Source organism: Rattus rattus, chromosome 9 (assembly GCF_011064425.1).
Source record: "Rattus rattus isolate New Zealand chromosome 9, Rrattus_CSIRO_v1, whole genome shotgun sequence".
NCBI classification, from domain to species: Eukaryota; Metazoa; Chordata; class Mammalia; order Rodentia; family Muridae; genus Rattus; species Rattus rattus.
In genome coordinates, this window is record NC_046162.1 from 94765136 (window position 1) to 94786153 (window position 21018).

The following is a 21018-nucleotide window of genomic DNA, read 5'->3' on the forward strand; positions in this document are numbered from 1 at the left end:
AAAGGTAAGGGCTGACATGGTGCTGTTGGCTTTGAGTGCAGCTGGGACAGAGGAGCAGGATACATCTCCACTTGGCTGTCTGATGGAGGTCAGACTGGCCACCTGAGGCTAGGCCCCAAGGACAGACTCAGCCAAGGCGAATGATAATGAATCCTCACATTCCCCACAGCCCTTGGCCCAGGGAGGCAGACCCACACCTGGTCCAGTGTGGCCTGCACAGCCCCGTTGACTCTTTGTGTCTTAGAGGCCCAGACTCTGCAACCCAGTTGGTCTGGAACTATGTAGCCCAGGCCAGCTTCAAAGTCACAGAGATCTTTCTGCCTCAGGTCACTGAGAAGAGTTGGGGTTAGTGGCCCACATACCTTCAATCTCAGCACTCGGGAGGCAGAAGCAGGAAGAACAAGACCTCAAGGCCAGCCTTGCTAACTGATAGAATTAAAGCCAGCCTGGATCTGTCTCATTAAAAAAACAAAACAAAACAAAAAAACTTCCAAAGATTACCGAAAAGATTTATAATCCTTTTTCACAGATGTTGCAAGCTAAGGCTCAGAGGATCAATGTCTGGCCCAATGTCAGAGCACTAGGACCAGACCTGCAGAGCGGGGCTTCTGTGGCAGTTTCCATCCCGGTCTGCTTTTGTTTCCAGTGGACACATTCTTCATAGGCCACTGCTCACCAAGGCTTCCTTTGCCTGGCCATGTAGGTGAGAAGACGGAGAGCTGGTAGGAAAATCATCTTGCACGCAGCCCTCGAGGGTGGGTAACCGGAAGTGCTTCTTTCCTCATGAGAGTCATCCCTGGCTGGGCTGGAGAAGCAGGAGCTGGTGACGATGGATGGAAAGTAGGGGAAGCTCTCAGGCCAGACTAATGGAAGTGCTGCAGCAGATTTTCCACTGTTGAAAGAAACATCAGAATTCCCTAAAAGATCTCATTGCAGAATGCCCACCCAGATGTGAAGGAAGCGGGAATAACTTGCTGTGCACAGGCAAGGGATCTCTGGGCAGCCACATGGGAAACTGGGCTGAGCCTGGGACGGGGAGGGGAGGAAAAGCCAAGGGAGGGGAGGAAAAGCCAAGGGATGGAAACTCGGTGCAAAGTGGAATCCAAACCAGAAGCAGAACACTTGACACACATTCAGACGGAGGGTGCCACTGCAGTTGGACAGCCAGTGACCGTCCGGGACTGCCACGTTCTCTTCAGACTGTTAGGAAAGGGGAGTGTGTCCCTCCACCTGCCTCACTGCCCGGAGGGAAGCCCAAGGCTCTTTCCTAGGGTCCCTTCTGTTTTCTGTCAGCAGCAGGGAAGACATTCTAGCAAATGACAGTCAGTAATGCTTTAATTAACTGAAGTATTTTTGTACTTCAAGATGCAGCAAGAAATTAATTCCAGATGGGCAAAAGGAGAGACAGACAAAAGAATGATCCTTTTATTTGAAAGAAATTTACATCTCCCAAAGGTGCAGAATTCTGTGAGTCCAACATGGTTTTTTGATGGACAGTTAGGATGGGACTGGAAATTTTTATTTCATATGTAAAACGTAATGGTTCTCTTCACGTTTGCTGGCTTTTCACGAGCCTGTTTCCAAGGCTAATGCTTAAATGGCCCAATGCAGTCAGCCCTAACAATTTTATTTTTGGGAAGCCAACTTGGAGTAGACAAGAAGTGTGGAACTTGCCTTCCCCCTCAGGCAAACTGGTTATTTTGAGACCTCTCTTCCTAGGGAGAGGAATGGGATTTCCAGCTGTGTGCTCCTGGCACTTCCTCGAGCCTTCTGTAAACAGGGAGCCAGGCTTCCTCTTCAATAGCAACTCAGGATAGGCAAGTGACACCCTGCACCAGGCAGCGCCAGGCCCTGTGCTCTCTGCTCTGCACCTAAGAGCTACTTGGGATATATGCAAATGAGCACCTTTCTGGGTGCCGGGCAGAGTGGTGGGTGCTGACTCTTTGTTCTGCCAGAGAGGAATTTTGTTTTGTTTCAGTGACAGGGTTCACGGGAACCCAAGGCTCTACAAGAGGCCAGTGCTCCTGTTTTGTAGGTCTGGCTTAAATGAAACTTCCTCTTGCCTGGTCCCTCTAAGCCATCTCTATCTGTCCTAACAGAAGACACGCAGAGAACTCTTTTAAGTTTTGTTGCTATTGTTCATTTTGCTTTTCTGCTGCAGGGTCTTACTATTTGGCCCTGGCTGGTCTGGAACCCGCTATATAGAGTGGCCTCTAACTGAGGCCCACCGTCCACTGCCTCCCTAGTGTTGAAATTAAATGTGTGTGCCATATGCCTAGCTATTGCATATTGTCTGGAAGTAACGATAATAAATGAAGCTTCTGGCTGAACCATGGCCATCCAACGAGAACCCTGAGCACTATGGGAAGAGCCCAGCTCTAGGTACAGTCTGACTCATCTATACAAGCTTCCAAGGAAAGCTGCTAGCCACTAGAAAGGCCCTGCTGGTATAGGCTCAATGGTACAGCTGCAGCCTTGGCTAGACAGTCAGAGAAGCACACATTCATAAAAATGGAAGTCCTTTCTCTTTTCAATGCAAGGAGTGACAGCGCTCAACAGCTAGCCCTCTCTGTCTGTGGGTCACACAAGTGTGGTTTCAACCAAAGGCAGTAACGATGTTTGGGAGGTGGGGGAGGGCCAGTCTTGTCCGAACACATAAGACTAGTTTCTCAACTGTGATTAGTCCCTAAGCAGCCCAGTGTAAAAACTATTATTTTGAGGTATGGAAGTGCACACCTGTAATGTCAGTAATAACTTATCCAGCTTGGGTTATGAGTTCAAGGTCAGCCTGGGCCACATAGTTAGACTGTCTTAAAACAAAACCAGTATCAAAAGGTATAAACAACAAATCCACCCAAAACCACCCAACTATTTATCTCGTGTTTACATTATATGAGGCCCTATACAGAGTCCGGAGGTATTCAGAGTCAACTAAAGGATGTGCTCAGACTATTTACATGCACTGTGCCATTTTATAGGAGACGAGAGTGTCTGCATGGAGTGTGTGTGGTCCTGGAAGCGGTCTCCCGTGGATACTGACAGACAGCTGTAATCACCTGCGCAGCTTCTAAACATATACACAGCAGGACTCTCTGCAGACTCCCAGTTAAGTCTCTAGACATCTGCATTTTTCAAAGGGCCCCGAGGGAGTCTAATGCATTCCCCAGGTGAGGAAGAGGCTGTCTGTACAGAACATGCTGTATTCGATCCTCATCAAGAAGACATTTAACATAACTCCTACTGACACCTATCAGCTGGCTCCTAGGTGGTTTCTGACAGTGTAATACATCAAGGAAGTCACTTCTCTGCTGTGACCACTGACTGGTCACTGGAAACAGTGGCTTGATCTCTCATTGCCACCACAGAGATGGCCAGAAACCCAGCTTCTTGTGAATGAGCTAAAACCACAAATGTAATAAGCTGTGTGAATATGGTGACAATAGCCAGGTGTGGGAGGGCTTCCTCAGCTGCCCTGGGTGGGTGGCGGTGGCTGACTTGGCTGTGCTGTCTGGGGATAGCTGCATGCCTTCTTTCCAATAGGCCAGGTCCATAGGGCAGCACAGGAGCCCCCAGCTCAGGTCCAGTGGGCTTTTGCACTTGTCTAGGTTCTGATGCATCTTGACCACAGGCTACACATCTTTTCCTTGCCACTTGTTTTCTTTCCGTTTAGAATTTAAAAATGCTCAATACATGAGAGTTATTCCTTCTAGCAAGGATAGGCTAGATGCTGATGAAGAATTTGCTCTAGGGCTGGTGTGTAGCCAAAAGAAGAAAGAAGAAAAAGAGAAAAGAGAAGAGGCTCAGGGTCAGAGCTGAGCAACCTGATAGCCAGAAATGACCGGACAAGCCTCCTTGCTGTGGCAACGGTGCTCAAGAAGTGGGTCTGGGATCTGGGATCAAGTCAAGGGCCCAGATGTTAATGTTCTAACAGCTAACAAATTTAGTACCAGAATAAAAGCTGTCAGTAAAGGTGGTCACGCTGAGGTTGTGGTCACATGACAAAGCCTTGGTTTCAAGAGAGCCAAGAGAACAGGGTGCCGTCCACACTGGTAAGGTGCCCATTCCCTGGAATGCAGTGGGTGAGTCCCCACTGCAGAGCTTGACTTCGAGAGCCGGCGATGGGCAGCATGGACGGAATGGTGCTGGGCTGTGCTCTGGGCTGTTTCCGGTTCTGAGCCTGGTGTGTGTGGTTGGTATAGTGCTCCTCGGTGGTTTTTCTCAGCAGTAGTAAGGATGTGCCACTGTGGTACTACATGCGGCCACCACGTTTCAGGGACTTTGGACTTGAAACATATGAGCGAGTGGGAAGTCAGATGCTCAGACTTCTGTGCTTTCCGTCTCACAGCTTCTGCCCAGAGGGCCCTTCCAAGGGGACTTCCTGGTGTCTCTCTCAGCAGACAGTCTCCTTCCTAGGATTCAGGGGCAAAGTGGAGAGGGCTAGACAATATGTTCATGTGAACAGGGAGAGTGCCACGCAGACCCTGCCCCTAAGTCAGGTCTAGGTCTGCCTCCACAGCAGCTCGGGAGCCCACTACACAACCTGTCCAGGTTGGCACACCGGCGTCCACTCTGTCTCCTCCATGAGCAAGAGAAGCAGTGGGCATCTCTCTTCTGGAGAGTACAGACACGGGAGAAAATGGGGACAACTTGGTCATCATGGAAGACAGCAGATCAAGCCCCAGAAAACAGCTATTTACATGGGAAAGTGCTGATACTGGCAGGGAATTGGTAAAGATGCTCATATCCCACTTTGCCATTGGCCACTTGGCTCATTCAGGCCCCCAAGCCAATTCCAGAGACAGGAAGGGAAAGAACCTCAAACACAGAAGGAAGAAGGGGTGAGATTCAGGCTTCCTCAGCCAAGCTGCAGGTACTGGCTAGTGGTAAGGGCTGTGTGTGGAGATGACATGGGTCAGTGACAACTCAACCATCACAGGAAGCCTGGAGACAGCATGTGAACACAGGGACCTTTCACCCATGCTGCCCCAACCTCAGGGATGGAGATAAGCCAGACTTCACTGAGCGTCCCTGACTGAGATAGAAAGTAAGACATGTTCTGGGAGAGATACTTTAATAACCGTAATGTCCTCAGAGCCTTCAGGACTTAGGACCTGGAGTCATAAGGGCGAGGGTTTCCAGCAATCAGTTGCTCAGGGACCCTGGCAATGTCGGCATGTTCCTTACAGTCTCTTTTTAATCAGTTTTTCAAGTTTTCGGATGCGTGATGATTCCTGCTCTGGTGTTGGGGCCATCAGGGACAGTGTGCTAGAACTTTCTGTCCCTGAGGGTGGGGCAGGGAGCCTCTGCCGCAAAAGTTCCAGCATGCTGCTCTGCTCACTCCTCTTCAGCCCCTGAGAGGAAAGGGAGAGAAGGGTGTTCAGGCGGTGGTCCCACCATGGCAGGGGTAGGAGGCACACCTTGGTCCTGCCGTTTGCCAGCCTGAGCTATGCTAGGCTAATGCATGATGACTAGAACCCAAAGACCTTGCTTTCTTAGGGGGATTCTGGCCCTGGGCAGCAGCCTGGAAGATAAAACTGAGCAAGGAGAAACAGGTAATCTGGACAGAGCGGACCAGGGTTGGGAAGAGGAGAAACAAAAGCAGAGGGAAGAACAAGCCCCTGTTCTTCCTTGCGCCACACCCCATCTTTAGCTAGACAGTGCCCCTCTCTTGGGCAGGGTGGTCTTCAGGTTGCTGCACTCTGTATGGCACATCAGCCTCCAGGCAAGGCTCTCTGCCATCAGGGAGGAAGGGTGAAGCCAGAAACCTACATTTTGAGGTGCTCCTCCCCCCTCCCCCAGGTGCTCTACCCACACTCTATTCCTTAGGGTAAATGGGATGTATATAACAAGAGAGCTTACTTACCTTCATATCCAGTATTTTCTGGAAGGTTTCTGTGTTGCAGTCCGTAAGGAGTTTGATGTAGTTGTCAACAAATACTACCAATGGTTCATGAGGGGCCATCACCACCTACCAAAGGAGGACAAGAATAAGTAGGTCCTTGGAGTCCTCAGGCTGGAGGGCGGGGTCAGCTGTCCTTACTTGCCAGCTGATGACAGAGGGAGGTCTACTGTAAGCTGCCTCACAAAGCAGCAAGCCCGGTTCAGAAATGCTCTGATGGCTCATTGCAACTTGTTCATTAGAGCAAAATTCCCATGGGTGGCTGAATTACCCAGACTGCTTTTTAACATATGGGTTCCTGGTCCCCCGCACACCAGGAAGGAACCATCTGGGAAACCTAGTGTCTTCTGCTGGGGGATTTGATGGGTGGGGGATTAACTCCTGTCTGTTACTGAGGGAGGCAGAGGCAGAAGGAATAGATGCTCATAGATGTTCTCAGAAACAAAAATCCAAACTGGCCTGACTCTTTTGAAGACCTGAAACCTGGAACTTCGTCTCTACACATTAACTTAACCACCAATTAGTGTACAGATAGCATCTCCGTCTTCATTTGGTTCTGGAACGTGCTTTTTCTTCCCCTAGTGGGCTGATTTTGTTTTGAATCCCTGAGAATGTACCAGAAGAGCGGGAGGAGCAGTTTCTTCACTGATCCTTTACAGATATTTCTCAAAATGCACCTCTCTTCCCTTGAGCAAGCTACTTGGCAGGGACTGTGAGGCTGTGTAGATTGCTCAGACACGTGCTCTGGGTCCCCAGGCCCTGAGGTCTGCACCGGGCCAGGCTACTGCGGCCTTCCCCTCCTGCCTGCCACCATTAGAACCACTCTGGAAAATGGGTCTGAAGAGCTGAAAGGTGCCAGACTCTCATAAGGCAGAGGCTCTGCCTCCCAGCCTGCCAGCCTCTTCTGACAGCCAAGTGGAGCCTGGAGGCAGAGGCTGCTCTACCAGTGCACAGAGTACAATCTCTGCTAAAGGAGGCTTTAAAAAGCCCATTTGTCAATTACACTCAGTCACTACAACATCTGTCCAGAGCTCACTTAAAGGTGCAAAACATGGGAAGCCAAAGAGCTTCTGGGGAAGGGAGTGCGTGACAGCTGGGCCTAAAACTCATGCTAAGAGGCAAAGGGACTCTGGGCTTCTCTCCTGTTTTGCTATCTGACTCTCAGCTGGTAGAGCTTATTAGACAGAATTCCCCTGCCTAGTAAGAATTTCTGACCCCCAGGTAACTGTACTGATTGTCAACAGCACTGTGGACAACTCTTGGGGGCCAGTGGACAGGGAAGACTGTTTGCAAAACCAGACTCCCTAGAACAAGGGCTTTAAGATGGGACCAGCTTCACTGAACAGTGCCCAGAGAAGACACACCTTGAGGATCATTTCAGCCCGGGTCATGCCTTTCACGACAATCTTAGTGTAACTGGCAGGGGCCTTCCTCACCACCTGTGAGCCAATGGACGGGAGATCGAGCAGGACCATCTTCAGGGAGTGGGTGTCCAGCAGAAGCTGCAGACAAAGCAGAGTGTTACAGGTGCCGGACCCCAGCACCTAGCAGGTCACGCTGAGCAGGTAGGCTCTACACCAGACACACGATCCTTTCCTTAAAAGGAAAAAAAAATTCCCCTACCCAGGAAAAGCTACCTCAAGAAATCACAGTGAAATGTGGGTATAGTTCCTGCTAGCCAGTGTGTATAAGTAACAACCAAGTTCAGATCACGCTGAGTGTACGTATGGCTTCACACTCGCCCTTTCTAGAAGACACATTATTTCCCACTGTGACAGACTTAAATGGAATACAGGCTACATAAGTTTAAGATTCAATAGCATGCTCCTACTTAATTCACTCCCTAGGTTTTTGTCATTAGTAACAGATGGGAGTCTGGAGTAACAGTAGGGAGTCTGGAGAAACAGCTCAGTGGTTAATAAGTTTGGTTCCCAGTATCCACAAGGTAAGTCAGAGCCATCTGTAACCCCAGTCCCAGGGGATCCTATGCCCTCTTCTGACCTCGGAAGGCAACAGCAGACGTGCAGACGTGCAGACAAAACACTCAAACACATGGAAAGAGAAATAGTCAAAAACAACCAAACCAACCCCCAGAAGCTGAGGTAGATAGCCTCATCTCTGATTCTAGTCTCATAAGTGGCATCTCCTTAGGGGAGGTCTCTGGGACAGGCCAAACAAAGCCTTAGTGTGTTCTGAAAGTTCCCAGGACATGTCTGAATCTCTTTCTACATAGAATGCACCCGTTTACACAGCTACCAGCATGACAGACACTGAAGACCGCACCCTCATCAGCACTGAAAAAATCATCCCAGAAACCTTACTCCTTCATTAGGCAACAACGGCAACTTGCTATTGCTGTACTAAGGATTTCTCTAGATGCTGGATGACATTTTAACTCTATTTAACCGCATCCTGGCAACAACCCATGCGTTCTGTTTGCTCTGGTCTTCTGGATGCCAGTGATCTGGAAGGAGATCAACTTTCTTCACGGACCACCAATGGCAAGAAATAATGGTAGGAGTTTCTTCACATTGTCTCTGAGGTTCACCTTTATGAGTCCACTGTTCCCAATTGTATAGGATAGCACATCAGTGCTTCAAAGGTTTAATAATCTGCTATGTATCACTCAGTACCTAGCATGTCCACACTGGGCATCCATCTTGTGGATGACCACAGCATAAGTCAGGAGGGCCTGGTTAGAAGCTTCCAGGCACTGATGACAAGGTGCACAGAAATGGCTGAAGCCAGGGCTTGTGGGCACAGCTCAGTGCAAGAGCATTAGTTAGCACGAGACTGAGTTTGATCACTGCAAAAATGAACGAATGAATAGACTAAGAATGAAATGGCTACAGTCAGAAGGGTATGTCTTGGTCTGTTTAAATGGTCTAAGAGAATAGAATCACATGGCCCAAGTATGAACCCAATGGGGCTCAAATGGAGCCAGCAGTAGGATGACAGATCTCTCGGCTACCACTAAACTCGGACGGTAGCTAAGACATTCAGGACAAGCTCAAGGACCCATCAGACAGCCTTTCAGAATTACAGCTAGTGGCAAGGAGGGGGATTCCTTAAGGCCTCTGACACTCTATATCCTTCTTTTCCCCTGTATTGGACAGGAGCATTACTGACTAAAGACAAAATAGCTAGTGAGAGATACGATCAACTTAACGGTTATAGTGATTATAATTTTAAAAATGCTACAAGGAGGGTTGGGGATTTAGCTCAGTGGGAGAGGGCTTGCCTAGAAAACGCAAGGCCCTGGGTTTGGTCCCCAGCTCCTAAAAAAAAAAAAAAAAAAAAAAAAAAAAAAAAAAAAAAAAAATGCTACAAGGACTTGGGGAATGTTAATGCTTAGTTTAGATAACTAAGAAATATTACTCTCCAAAAGTGGCAAAGAAGGCTACCCTAATGACAGTAATTTCACGAAGGAATGTGGGTAGTCAGAAGCCTAGGCTTTGTCTCTGTGTGTCTAAGGTGTGCGCAGGCATGTGCATGCCATGCATGTGTCAGAGGACAGTCTGGAGTGCCGGTGCTTACCTTTCACCTTGTTTGGAAGCAGGGTCTCCTTGGGTTTTTTTTTGTTTTTGTTTTTTTTTTGCCACTGCACTGTGTAGCCTGTGTCAAGCTAGCTGCCTGTCAACTTCAGGGTTTATGCTTTTCTGAGATCTTCTCTTGCCTTAGGAGTGCTGGGATTAGAGATGTGCACTACTGGGCCAAGCCTTATGTGGGTTTCATTTGTTTCAACTCAGGTTCTTTATGCTTGAGTGGCAAGTGCTTTTGTCCTCCGAGCCATCTCCACAGACTTCAGAGCTCTAAGTTATTCAACTTTGGGGCCGCTAAGAATCTTACTACTTTTGTTTTAGAAAGCCATTTGAAGTCAGGTGTGTACAAGTTTCTGTGTGCACACTGTGTATGTGAAGAACCAGAGGGCAATCTTAGATATCCTCCTATTGTTTTCCACCTCACTTGCAGGCTATCTCACTGATCCTGGAGCTCACTGATTGGCTGGGCTGGCTAGGAGGCCTCCAGGATCTGTCTGTCCTGTTTCCAAACCCTAGTACTAAGCCCACAGGCATGCTGGCTTTTTATGTGGGTTCTGGGGATTCCAACTCAGGTTAACCTATCAGCTCTAAGATGAATTCTTACCACCATAGTGTCTGCTTTATGGAAAGGCCAAGAGTTCACAGAGAGTGTGCTCAGCATATGAGAGAATGGTGCAGAATGCCAAGGCCCACAGCAGGAGCCCAGGGTTAGCATACTCTTTAGATTCCCTTGGAATTTACACTGCTCCCCACACACCTGTAAAGAACAAGGTGGTGGGTCCAAGGCCCTTGGTGTGCACCCTACAATCCCAGTGACTCGGGAAGCTAAGGTGGGAGGGTCATTTGACCCCAGGAGTTCAAGACTACCCTGGGTGAAACAGCAAGACTCTGTTTCAAAGAAAAAGACTATTTCTGTGTAATTTCACATAGATTAAGATCTAGGATATGAAAAAGAAAACTTCAAAGCTTTTTTTGTTTTGTTTTTGAACAGGATCTTTTTTTGTAGCCCTGGCTGGCCTGGAACTTGCTATAAGACCCGGCTGGCTTCAAAGTTACTTAAATCTGACTTACACTGGCCTCCCAAGTGGTAGGATTAAAGGCGTTTGCCACCATAGCTAAAGAGTAACTTTACTACTTATTTGTGTGTGTGTGTGTGTGTGTGTGTGTGTGTGTGTGTGTGTGTGTGTCCACAAAGGCTAGGGAACATCAGGTTACCTGGAGTGAGGATAACAGGTGGTTAGGAGCTGCCTGACATGGCTGCTGGGAACTAGACTCAGCTCTCTGTCAAGTGCTCTGTATCGCAGAGTCACCTCTCAACAGCGCCAAACAGTCAAACTTTTAGAAGAAAATACAGAGATTTTTTTATTGCTGTGGCTAGAAAAAAATGTCAAATATGGGAAAGATTGGAAGCTACACTACTCTAAATTATCTGAGACTCCCAGTAAAACCCAGATGGAACCAGCCGTGGTCAGTGCTGCATGGGCAAGGGAAGGAGGTGCAGGGCTCATATAGACTGGGGCGATCAGGGCAGGGTGTTCTGTAGTGCAGGGTATTTGCTTAGCATGCACATGGTCCTAGTTCCAACACCAGCACCACACACACAGAAAGTGCTGGCTGAGAATACAGCACTGAAGCCCAAACTCAAGGGGGCAGAGTGAATTAGTTTGAGCCCTTTGAGGGGAACGCAGGAGTATTTTCTTGCTTGCACATCCACATAGCACATCAGGCATGGTACTGTGCGATTGCAGCTCAACCTTTGGTGGGCAGAGGCAGACAGACCATGACAAGTATGAGGCTAGGCTGGGCTATGTACAACTTCTAGCATAGCACCAAGCTACATAGAAAGACTGTTTCAAAACAAGCATGCAACTATGGTGCACATGCTTTACTTACATCATGGGGAGAAATTCTTGGTTGTCATATTCTTAACTCTTTGGTTGCTATGACTGAGTACCTGAACTTAAGGGATGGAGGATTCATCCTGATGCACAGTCTCAGAGTAGTCAGTCTAAGGTTACTCGGCCTCACGTGTTTCATCAGAACATAATGGTGGCAGGAGTGTATGGTGAGGAGTTTCAGAGAAGTAGAGAGAAGACATGATATAGTCTTCATGACACGCTCCCAGTGACATACTTCCTCCAACTGTCCTGTACCTCCTAAGCTTTCCAGAAGTTTTCAAAACAGTGTGACCAGCCAGGAACTAATAAGCATTTAACACACAAGCCAAAGGTGTATTCAACTCATAACACTCATGCTAAACAGAGCTTCCCAGGGCCCGCTCTTTGGACAAGCAAGGACTGGAAACAGCTCAGTGTCCATAAAACAAGGATGAGTAAACAAACGTTGGCATATTTATTCGAAGGGAAATGATACCAAAGCTAACATGAGTGAACACAAATGACATAGATCAACAGAGATAAATCTCAAAAAGTGTTAAGTAGGGGGAAAAGGCAAGAGAGGAAATGACACGCACAGAACAATTTACATAAAGCTCAGAAATAAGCAAAACAGTCCATGTATCATTTGGGATATACACATATATGGAACACCCAAGCACATATGGCAACCTAGAAACCTAAATCAGGATAGTACTCACTTCTGGGCATGTGTGGGGGTGGTGAGGGAAGGCCGGGGCTTCACTGGGGGCTTCAGTAAGAACCCTAATGACCTACTTGAAATTTGCAGAGATGCAGAGTGGGAACACAGTACGTATTTCACTGACTGGTCACTACCCTTTTGATTTTCTAGACATTGTTAACAAGAAATATTCTTTATTTCTTTTTTCTTTAAGTGCGTCTTTTGAGGTCTGGCAAAGATTCAACTTCGTAACAAATTATAAGAGCCTTGTCTGTCAAAATCAAATCTGTAGCCTATTGGGACAAAAATCTATTTCAGACATCTGGAGATGCTCGCTACCTTTCTACTTCCCAGAGATATGGTGTATGCATAGATGACTGTATAGACTTAAGTGAGAGGAAGATTTTGAATGAGCCAGACATAATTCTCTAGTGTATTCGATATCTTAAGGGGGTATTACATGCTTGCCCCTGGCCAGTCACAAGAAAACCCCATCTTGCTAGGCAGCTAGAAAGACGAGAACCTCACTCTCACTATTGCATGAAGCATGTGATCATGAGAGATGGGAAGTGGTCTTGTGGGAAGATAAAAGCTCCCATGGATTACCACCCTCTGCTGGTCTCATCCTTCAAAACTGGTCTCAGTGCACTTGCTTCAGCACAGGTGCAAGGCAAGGGTGGCCACAGCCAATTTGTGTACACCTCAGAGATGACTTGAGGGCCTGTAGACTGGCCAAGCACCTTTGCCTGGGAAAGATCATTACCCAGTACAGAAAAATTTCATGAGGACTGCCGCACCCCTGCCACACACACCCACCCATTGATTGAGGCAAGGTCTTACCCTATAGTCTAGGCAGATTAGAACTCCCTGCAAAACCAAGCTGGCTTCAAGCTCTCCACCTTCCCACCTCAGCTTCTGAGTGTCACCAGGCCTGACTAAAATGGCCCCTTAGTGTTGTGCAGTTTCTTCTCCAAATGATTGTACGGTTTTTGATAGAATTTGCTTCTAGACTGTCAATGCTTTCTGTTGCTACTGAAGACAGGCTTTGTTTCCTTGAGATGGGCTCCTGGTCTGCTGCCTAGGCTGTCACTGATTTTATGACTGGTCTGTCTGAGTGTCCCAACTAGCTGGAATTACAGGTACATGCCACCATACTCAAACAGAAATGGTCTCGTTTATACTTTCCACTTCCAAGGGCTAGCAAAATGACTCAGCAGTTAGCCCCTGTCAGCCTTGCAGAGGACCTGGGTTCAATTCCCAGCACCTACAGGGTAGCTCACAATCCTGTGACTCCAGTTCTAGGGGATCCAACATCCCTTTCTAGCCTCTGTGGGTACCAGGCAAGCATTTGGTACTCAAACATATAGGTGAACCACCTAAACATAAAATAAAACAAGAAAAATAAAAAGTAAAATGTTCGTGACTGTTGATTAAGGACAGGAATGTATTATTATTAGGAATGATCATGCTGGAGATTAAACTGTGGGCCTGGCAAGTGCTCACACGCTGTGCCACCAAGCCAGACCCAGGGGACACACTTCTAATGCGGACTTCAGTTTCAGCAGCTTTCTAAACTGATATAAGTTTTGTCTTTTTTGAGACAGGGTTTCTCTACGTAGTCTTGCTCTCCTGAAACTTCCTATGTAAACCATAGAATGTAAACATAATATATAAACACAGGCCAGTCTCAAACTCACAGGGATTCACCTGCCTCTACCTCCTGAGAGCTGGGATTAAAGGTGTGCACCAGAATGCCTAGCAAAGATTTTATTTTTAATTTGTGTGTGTGTGTGAGTGTGTGTGTGAGAGAGTGTGTGTGTGTGTGTGAGTGTGTGTGTGTGTTTGTGTGTGCGCGCACGTGCAGGTGTCTCTGGAGGAAAGTACGAGGCATAAGGTATGAGATTCTCTGCATATGGAGTTACAGGTGAGTGTGAGCTACCATGTGGGTGCTGGGAATTGAACTCTAGTCCTCCATGAGAGCAGTATGCATTCTTAACGAGAGAGCCATTTAAATACTTTTTAGAGTTGTAGTTTTCTTTTTTAAACCTTTACTGTCCTTGTTAGGGTTTTAAGGGTACACAGGCAATAAGGGATAGAAACAGTGATATCAGACACCTTATTTGTGAGGTGGGAGATTTCTGTGTCTGGCTTTTGCTGTTGTCTTTGCTCTTAATTGGCTCAGGGCCAGTGCAGCTCAGTCTCGTCACTTCTGCTCTGTAAGCCCTCCCTGGGGTGTAGTAGGGATTGCCTCTTAGCGAGTGTGGGAGCATGGCATGAAGGGAGGGCCTTGGTGACTGAGTGACAGCGGGCCAGAGCTTGCTTGCCAAAGAGGTAGACATGAGTGCATAGCAGTGGAGAGCAACTCTTCAGAAAGATGACTTGCTGTGCGGAAGGGCAAACACCAGCTCCATGGGCAGGAGCACCCACGTGAGAACAAGAGAAGAGAGAGGACACTCAACCTTCCTGAATGTGACTCCCCAGTTGGAAACCCAGATGCAGGAGCCTGGGGTGCAGCTCAGAAGAAAGTACCTGCCTCATATGTGAGCCTCTGGGTCCAATCCCCAGCACTACAAATGGAGGTGGGGGATCTGGAAGGAAACTCGCTTATTTCAGGAAATGTGGAATTTTCTATCAAGTTCCAAAATAAAATGTTCCTTTGTTCACGAATGGTACACATGGGAGTGGGACACTATTTTAAGTCCGTCCTCACTGCTGCTCCACCCCAGCCTGCACTCCACCTCTCTGCTTTCTGACCGTCACACTTGACCTCTAGGGGGCAGGAGTCCTGGGCACTGTTTAAGGCGTCCCACAGCCGAAGCTTGCCTAGTCTGCTGTCAGCAGTGTAGGTTCTGAGGAATCCTGGCCACTCATTTCTTTTCCCTTCTGAGGTAAAATGCCCATATCCTGAAATGTACAACACTTAAAAACATGTATGCATTAACATGTTAATGATTTTTCTTTAATTTATTATTATTATTATTACTATTATTAATTCATTTAGTTTGGTTTTTTTGAGACAGGGTTTCTCTGTGGAGTCCTGGTTGCTCTGGAACAGCCTTTGCAGACCAGGCTGATCTTTAACTTGGAGGTCCTCCTGCCTTTGCCTCTCAAATGCTGCGTGTAAAGGCATGCTTCACCACTGTCTAGCTTCCTAACATAATTCTTAACTGTAGTTTTGACAAATGTTTATAACATGTAACATTTACCTTTCAAAAACCTTTTGAGATAGCATCGTACATGCCCAGGTGGCCTCAGACTTACTACTTAGCCAAGGACAATCTTGAACTCTGAGTTTCCTGTCTCTACCTCTAGACACCTAGAATTTTAAGAATTTGCTACTGTGTATGAATTATCATTTTAAAAATATCTTTTATCAATTTAACAATTACCCTATTTCTATGTTAAAGTTTAAATTTTTCTATCAAGTGAATAAATTCTACCATTTTGTTTTGTTTGTTTATTTGGACAAGGCATTTATTTATTTATTTATTTATTTATTTATTTATTTATTTATTATACAAGGTCTCACTATATGTCTCTGGCTGGCCCAGAACTTATCATGCAGTCCAGGCCGGCCTTGAACTCACAGAGATCTGTCTGCCTCTGTCTCTCTAGTGCTGGAACTAAAGGTGTGCACCACCATGCCTAGCCTCTTTATGGAAAAATATCTATTTATTTTATGTGTATGTGTGTACATGTGCACCATGTAAGCGCAAGAACCCACAGAGCTAAGAAGAGACGTCTGATTCCCTGAATCTGGAGTTACAGATGGTTGTGAACTGCAGTGTGGGTTCTGGGAACTAAACCTGGGTCCTCTGAAAGAGCAGACAGTGCTCGTAACCACTGAGCTACCTCTCCAGCCCCATTCCCTTTTACTGAAGAAACTCTGCTATCTAAAGGCTCCACAGCTCCTACTTCCTCACTTTTGGTAACAGTAATTGTCTATACTTTCAAATTGGCTTTAATGTCAGGCATGATGGTGCACACTTTTAATCTCAGCACTTGGGAGGCGGAGGCATAAGCAGATGAATTTCTGTGAGTCTGAGGCCAGCCATGGCTACTACTCTTACTAGCCTGTCTCAACAACAACAACAACAACAACAACAACAACAACAACAACAACAATCCCTTGTATCCCAAAAATGCTTTAAAAGATGGTTTTGAAGTAGAAAAGAGTTTAAAAGCCAATATGATAAAATGTAGTATATTTTAATACATAAAATGAGATACTATTGAGCCTTAAGAGAAAGGAATTTCTGATGACATTAGGCTGGGTGAAAGGGGCCAGACACAGAAGACAAACACTGTCTCCTTGCATTTACCTGAAGAGCACCAGACTCAGAGACAGCAGGACTATGGTAGGAGCAGAGGTTAGATGGGCGCAGGGGTTCAGATGGAGGTGATCATCATGACAGATTCTTAGCCCCTATACTTGATCCTTATGGTGCTAAGAATTGAACCCAGAATCTTATATAACTGCACTAAGCATGCAGTTTACTGTGAAGCCACAGTCCCATCCCCTTGATACGCTGTATAAAGGTAACACAAAGTAACCTGGGCTTGGTGGGATGCATCCCTATCCTTCTGTTGTTCAGGCAGGAGGTTTGTGGGTTTATTTGAAGGCATTTATTTGTAACTATGGATTACATAGTAGAGCACTGTATCAAAACCAAAACAAAATAAAGAAAACGCATGAAAGAAAGAGTAACTGTACAGACCTGAGGTTTTGGAGCAGTGTGGAAGGTCTAGAAGGCCCTTTGGAGAGTGCCTGCTTCAGTGCTTTTATTGAAGTAGGGCAGTGAGTATGGAGCAGACAGGCGCGATGTGGGAACAAGGGGGCCATCAACTGCAGAGCGAGAGCTGGACTTTTCCAACACCACACTGTGCTGTTTTCTCTAGGGTAAGTTTAGGCAAATGGATTTTATTTCTGTTGTGTTCAGTCATAGATGACCTCTGTTGTAAGACTAATTAATGACCCTGCAAATCCCACAAGGCCTCTGGAAATCACAAACCAGCAAGGAGCGTTACAACACAGGAGCAGTTCAATTCCATGTGCCCTTGTAACTGCTCCTGCAGACTCTGGGGTCTGAAGATAAATAACTTCCTGTATGTATTAATCAAGGAGAGAATAAGGAGCAACAAGGGCTCCTTTTTGTTTCTCATGTCTGTATTCAAACCTAACCTCAACTCAGCATCTAGCACCTTTTGGAAGAAGAGGCACAGCTGTAGCTTTGAATTCTATAGCTTTATTTAAAGCTAGGGTCAGGGGCTGGAGAGATGGCTCAGTGGTTAAGAGCACCCGACTGCTCTTCCAGAGGTCCTGAGTTCAATTCCCAGCAACCACATGGTGGCTCACAACCATCTGTAAAGAGATCCGATGCCCTCTTCTGGTGTACAGCTACAGTGTACTTATATATAATAAATGAATAAAAAAAAAAAAAAAAAGCTAGGGTCAGGGTCATGATGCAAGTCAGTGTGTCTGAATGTGTTTCTACCCACAAGAATTGATTTTATTATACTATTTGTGTGTGTGTGTGTGTGTGTGTGTGTGTGTGTGTGTGTGTGAGAGAGAGAGAGAGAGAGAGAGAGAGAGAGAGAGAGAGAGAGAACTGCTCTTACCTGCTGGGCTATCTCTCCAGACCCTTTATTAACTTCTTGATTCTTGGACCCTACCGCCTAAGTGAACAGACCTTTAGCTACATCATGGCTTGGATTTCAGAGTTCAGGTGCCAGGCTAACCTTACCCAGATAACCTGAACTACACATGGGAACCACTGACAGGCCACACTGCCCTTGATTCCCCCTCAAAGCCTCTACAGGTGGGTGTGTGGATAGCCACCGCTCACTACTTACTCACTGTCTTTGCATGGGGTATGAGAAACAAGACAGCTATAGAAGACGGGCTTCGCACTGATATTTAAAAGCAGACATGAACACTGGCCAAACGTCCTGCTCCTTACACTGCATCCCAGAGTCTGATTTGACTCTGCTCATGTTCTGTTCTGTGCTGTTTTTTGAGACAGGGTCATATTACACAGCCCACACTGGCCTTGAATGTACAGTACTCCTGCTTCTGCTTCCTGGATGTGCTGGTGTGGCAGGTAAGCCCCAGCCTTCCTCCAGCTGTCATTGTTTTTGAGGAAAACAGTCATGATATAGGACTTATGTGACAACATCAAAACTCCTTTGGCTGTTAAGACACTACATCAGTCTCAAGCGGCCTGAGCAAGGCTACAAAAACACAGAACTGTTCCCATGAGTCAGCTTTGGATTCCAGAGAGTTGGTCAAGTCTGTAGACAGAAATGTAACTGAGAGCTCTACGGCTGCTCCCAGACACAGATCTTAATCACTCCGTAGCCTCTCGGATGGCACACTGTACTGAGGCAAACAGACTGAGTGCCTGGTAGACATTCACTAATGAAACTGGAGCTGGCGTGTGAGGGCATCGCTCTGCCACTTCCGATGGAGAGAATGAGCATTGTGCTCCGGACATGCCAGGTTGGGATTTCAGAACTCCAACTGCTGCAGTCAAGCCTAGCTGGTGTCTGAGTCGTACAACCTCCCAGGGAGTTTTCCAAGACAACATTTTTGACTTGGGCTAGAGCTGGTCAGGCAGACAGCCGAGGGCAAGCTCTGACTAGAAGTCTTCGTGCAGGCTGCATGTGGATAGGTATCAGGGCACGAGAGCAATGAAACAGAAGCAAGGTCATGTTCAGGTCTTTGGAAGTTTACAGTGAGCCGGGCTGGTGTTTAATGCGTCTTACTTATGGGTACTGGTTTTAATTTTTACTAATTTTGTTTTATTTTATTCTGAGATAAGATCTAGCTGTATAGGTTGACCTCAAATTTACAATCCCCTTATCTACCTCAGCTTCCCCAAGGGCTGGAATTATGGGTATATTCCACCATATACAGCTCTGTTTTGTTTAACCCTCACAGCTACTTCATGAGGTGGTACCAAGCACTCCTATTTCAGAAGCAGGAAATGGAGGTCCTGTAAAGTACCTATGCACAAACAGATGCAGTGTTTGAAGGTTCAGGGTCCAGCCTCTGCTCATATCATTACAGAGCTCAGAGCCTGAGTGCTCAGTGTCCTGCACTTGCTAACAGAGGGGACAAAATCATACTGCACTTAGATTCAAGAGACTCTGCTATTCACAGATGCTGCTATCGCCTTTGAAACACTTCATGAGTGACTGCAAAGGGACTCCAGTACATGCTTAACTAGCAATCTTCCTGATCCAGGGAAGGGGGCTGGGGGTAGGGGGAGTCAACACAGCCAAGGAGCCACAAGGACAGGACACCTCATTGCTTTGTTTGGTACAGGGCAGGATCTATGGAAATGAATTACACAATTTTCTTACATTAGCCTAAGTGTTCACAGGTAGAGTTGAATATGAGTTGTTCTTGATTTGCCTGTGAATGGTTTACACTTTAAGTGGTATTTTCAGAGATTGGAGTAATAAATATTTTTGTGCCTGCATTTGTGTGTGTGTGTGTGTGTGTGTGTGTGTGTGTGTGTGTCCCTGGGATAAGGTCCTGCTGACTCAGCCGACTGACTAGCCAGCAAACCCCAGGGATCTTCCTGTTTCCGCCTCCCTTTGCTGGTACACACTACCACTTGTGTGTGTGTGTGTGTGTTTTTTAAAGATTTATTCATTTATTATATATAAGCACACTGTAGCTGTCTTCAGATACACCAGAAGAGGGCATCGGATCTCTTTACAGATGGTTGTGAGCCATCATGTGGCTGCTGGGAATTGAACTCAGGACCTCTGGAAGAGCAGTCGGGGCTCTTAACTGCTGAACCATCTCTCCAGCCCCACTTGTGTGTTTTTTAAGCTTGCTTTTATTTATGTGTATGTTCTGTTTGTCTTGCATGCATGTGTGTGTAGTGCCTATGAAGAACAGAAGAGGGCATCAGATTCCTCAGAACTGGTGATACAGGTGTAGCGAACTGCTCAGAGTGAGTTTTGGAACCAGAATCCAGGTTTTCTGCAAGAGTAGGAAGTGTCCTTTATTCTTGAATTTTTATGTGGGTGCTTTTTATAGGAATCAAACTCAGACCTACACCCTTGCATGGTGTGCTAATTAGTTTTTGTCAACTTGTCACAAACTAGCGTTACTTGAGTTGAGGGAACATCAACTGAGGGATTGCTTCCATCAGACTGGCCTATGGGTATGTCTGTCCGGAACTTTCTTGATTAATGATTGGTGTGAGAGGGCCCAGACCAAGATCATTGTGGGCGGTACCATTCCTAACCTGGTGGTCCTGGGTTCTGTAGGAAAGGGATCAAACGGAGCAAGCCATGGAGAGCAAGCCAGTAAGCAGCTTCCTCCATGGACTCTTTTAGTTCCTATCTCAACTCCCTTTGATGATGAACTGTGTGGCCTGTATGAAAATAAACCATTTCTTCCTCAGGTTGCTTTTGGTCAGTGTTTATCATGGAGCAATCTCCTTAATCCCTGTTTTTATTTTTAAAATCACTCAATGTGTTTCTTACACTCAAAGTGCCCAAATTCCAGGTAGTGTGAACAGGTGGGAGACAAACACAAGTGACTTTGTTGTAGTACAGACCTCAGTTCATCAGTGTCCAGGTAATGTTAACAAAGTCTTTTTGTTTCTTTAAGACAGGGTCTCACTATATATTGTACATTGGCCTTGAATGCAAAATCGAATTGTCTTAGCCTCCTATGTGCTGGGATTATGGGTGTGTGCCATCAAGTTTCAGCAGAGAGTTTAGATGGGAGAAAGGAGCTGTCAAGGAGCTTCCTGGGGAGGTGAGTCCAGGCTCTCCCTGCTTGATTTCTCATGTGGGCTCTGCCCAGCCACACCCAGGGCCTCTGCTGTACTGAGAACACTGCCTCTTGTCCCTGCAGCAGCAGCCCGTACAAAAACCTGAAGCCTTCACTACTATGCCCCTAAGACAGTTTCCCCAACCTTGTTTTGTACCTTCTGTACACTTATTGAGGATGTGCTTATCTAATTGGTCTGAGAC

General features: G+C 46.6%; 1 protein-coding gene across 1 annotated transcript in view; it reads right to left on the reverse strand.

The window, feature by feature from the left end:
- Window positions 1–5054: 5054 nt before the first annotated feature.
- The window catches only part of Vps53 (VPS53 subunit of GARP complex), a 122307-nt gene continuing 106343 nt past the window's right edge, over window positions 5055–21018 (reverse strand). Inside the window, exons 20-22 of the mRNA XM_032914111.1 lie at window positions 7264–7401; window positions 5864–5968; window positions 5055–5351 (exon numbers count right to left, since the gene is read on the reverse strand). Coding sequence (XP_032770002.1) covers window positions 5181–5351; window positions 5864–5968; window positions 7264–7401 — 414 coding nt within the window. The 3' untranslated portion in view covers window positions 5055–5180. The remainder of the gene's footprint in view (window positions 5352–5863; window positions 5969–7263; window positions 7402–21018) is intronic.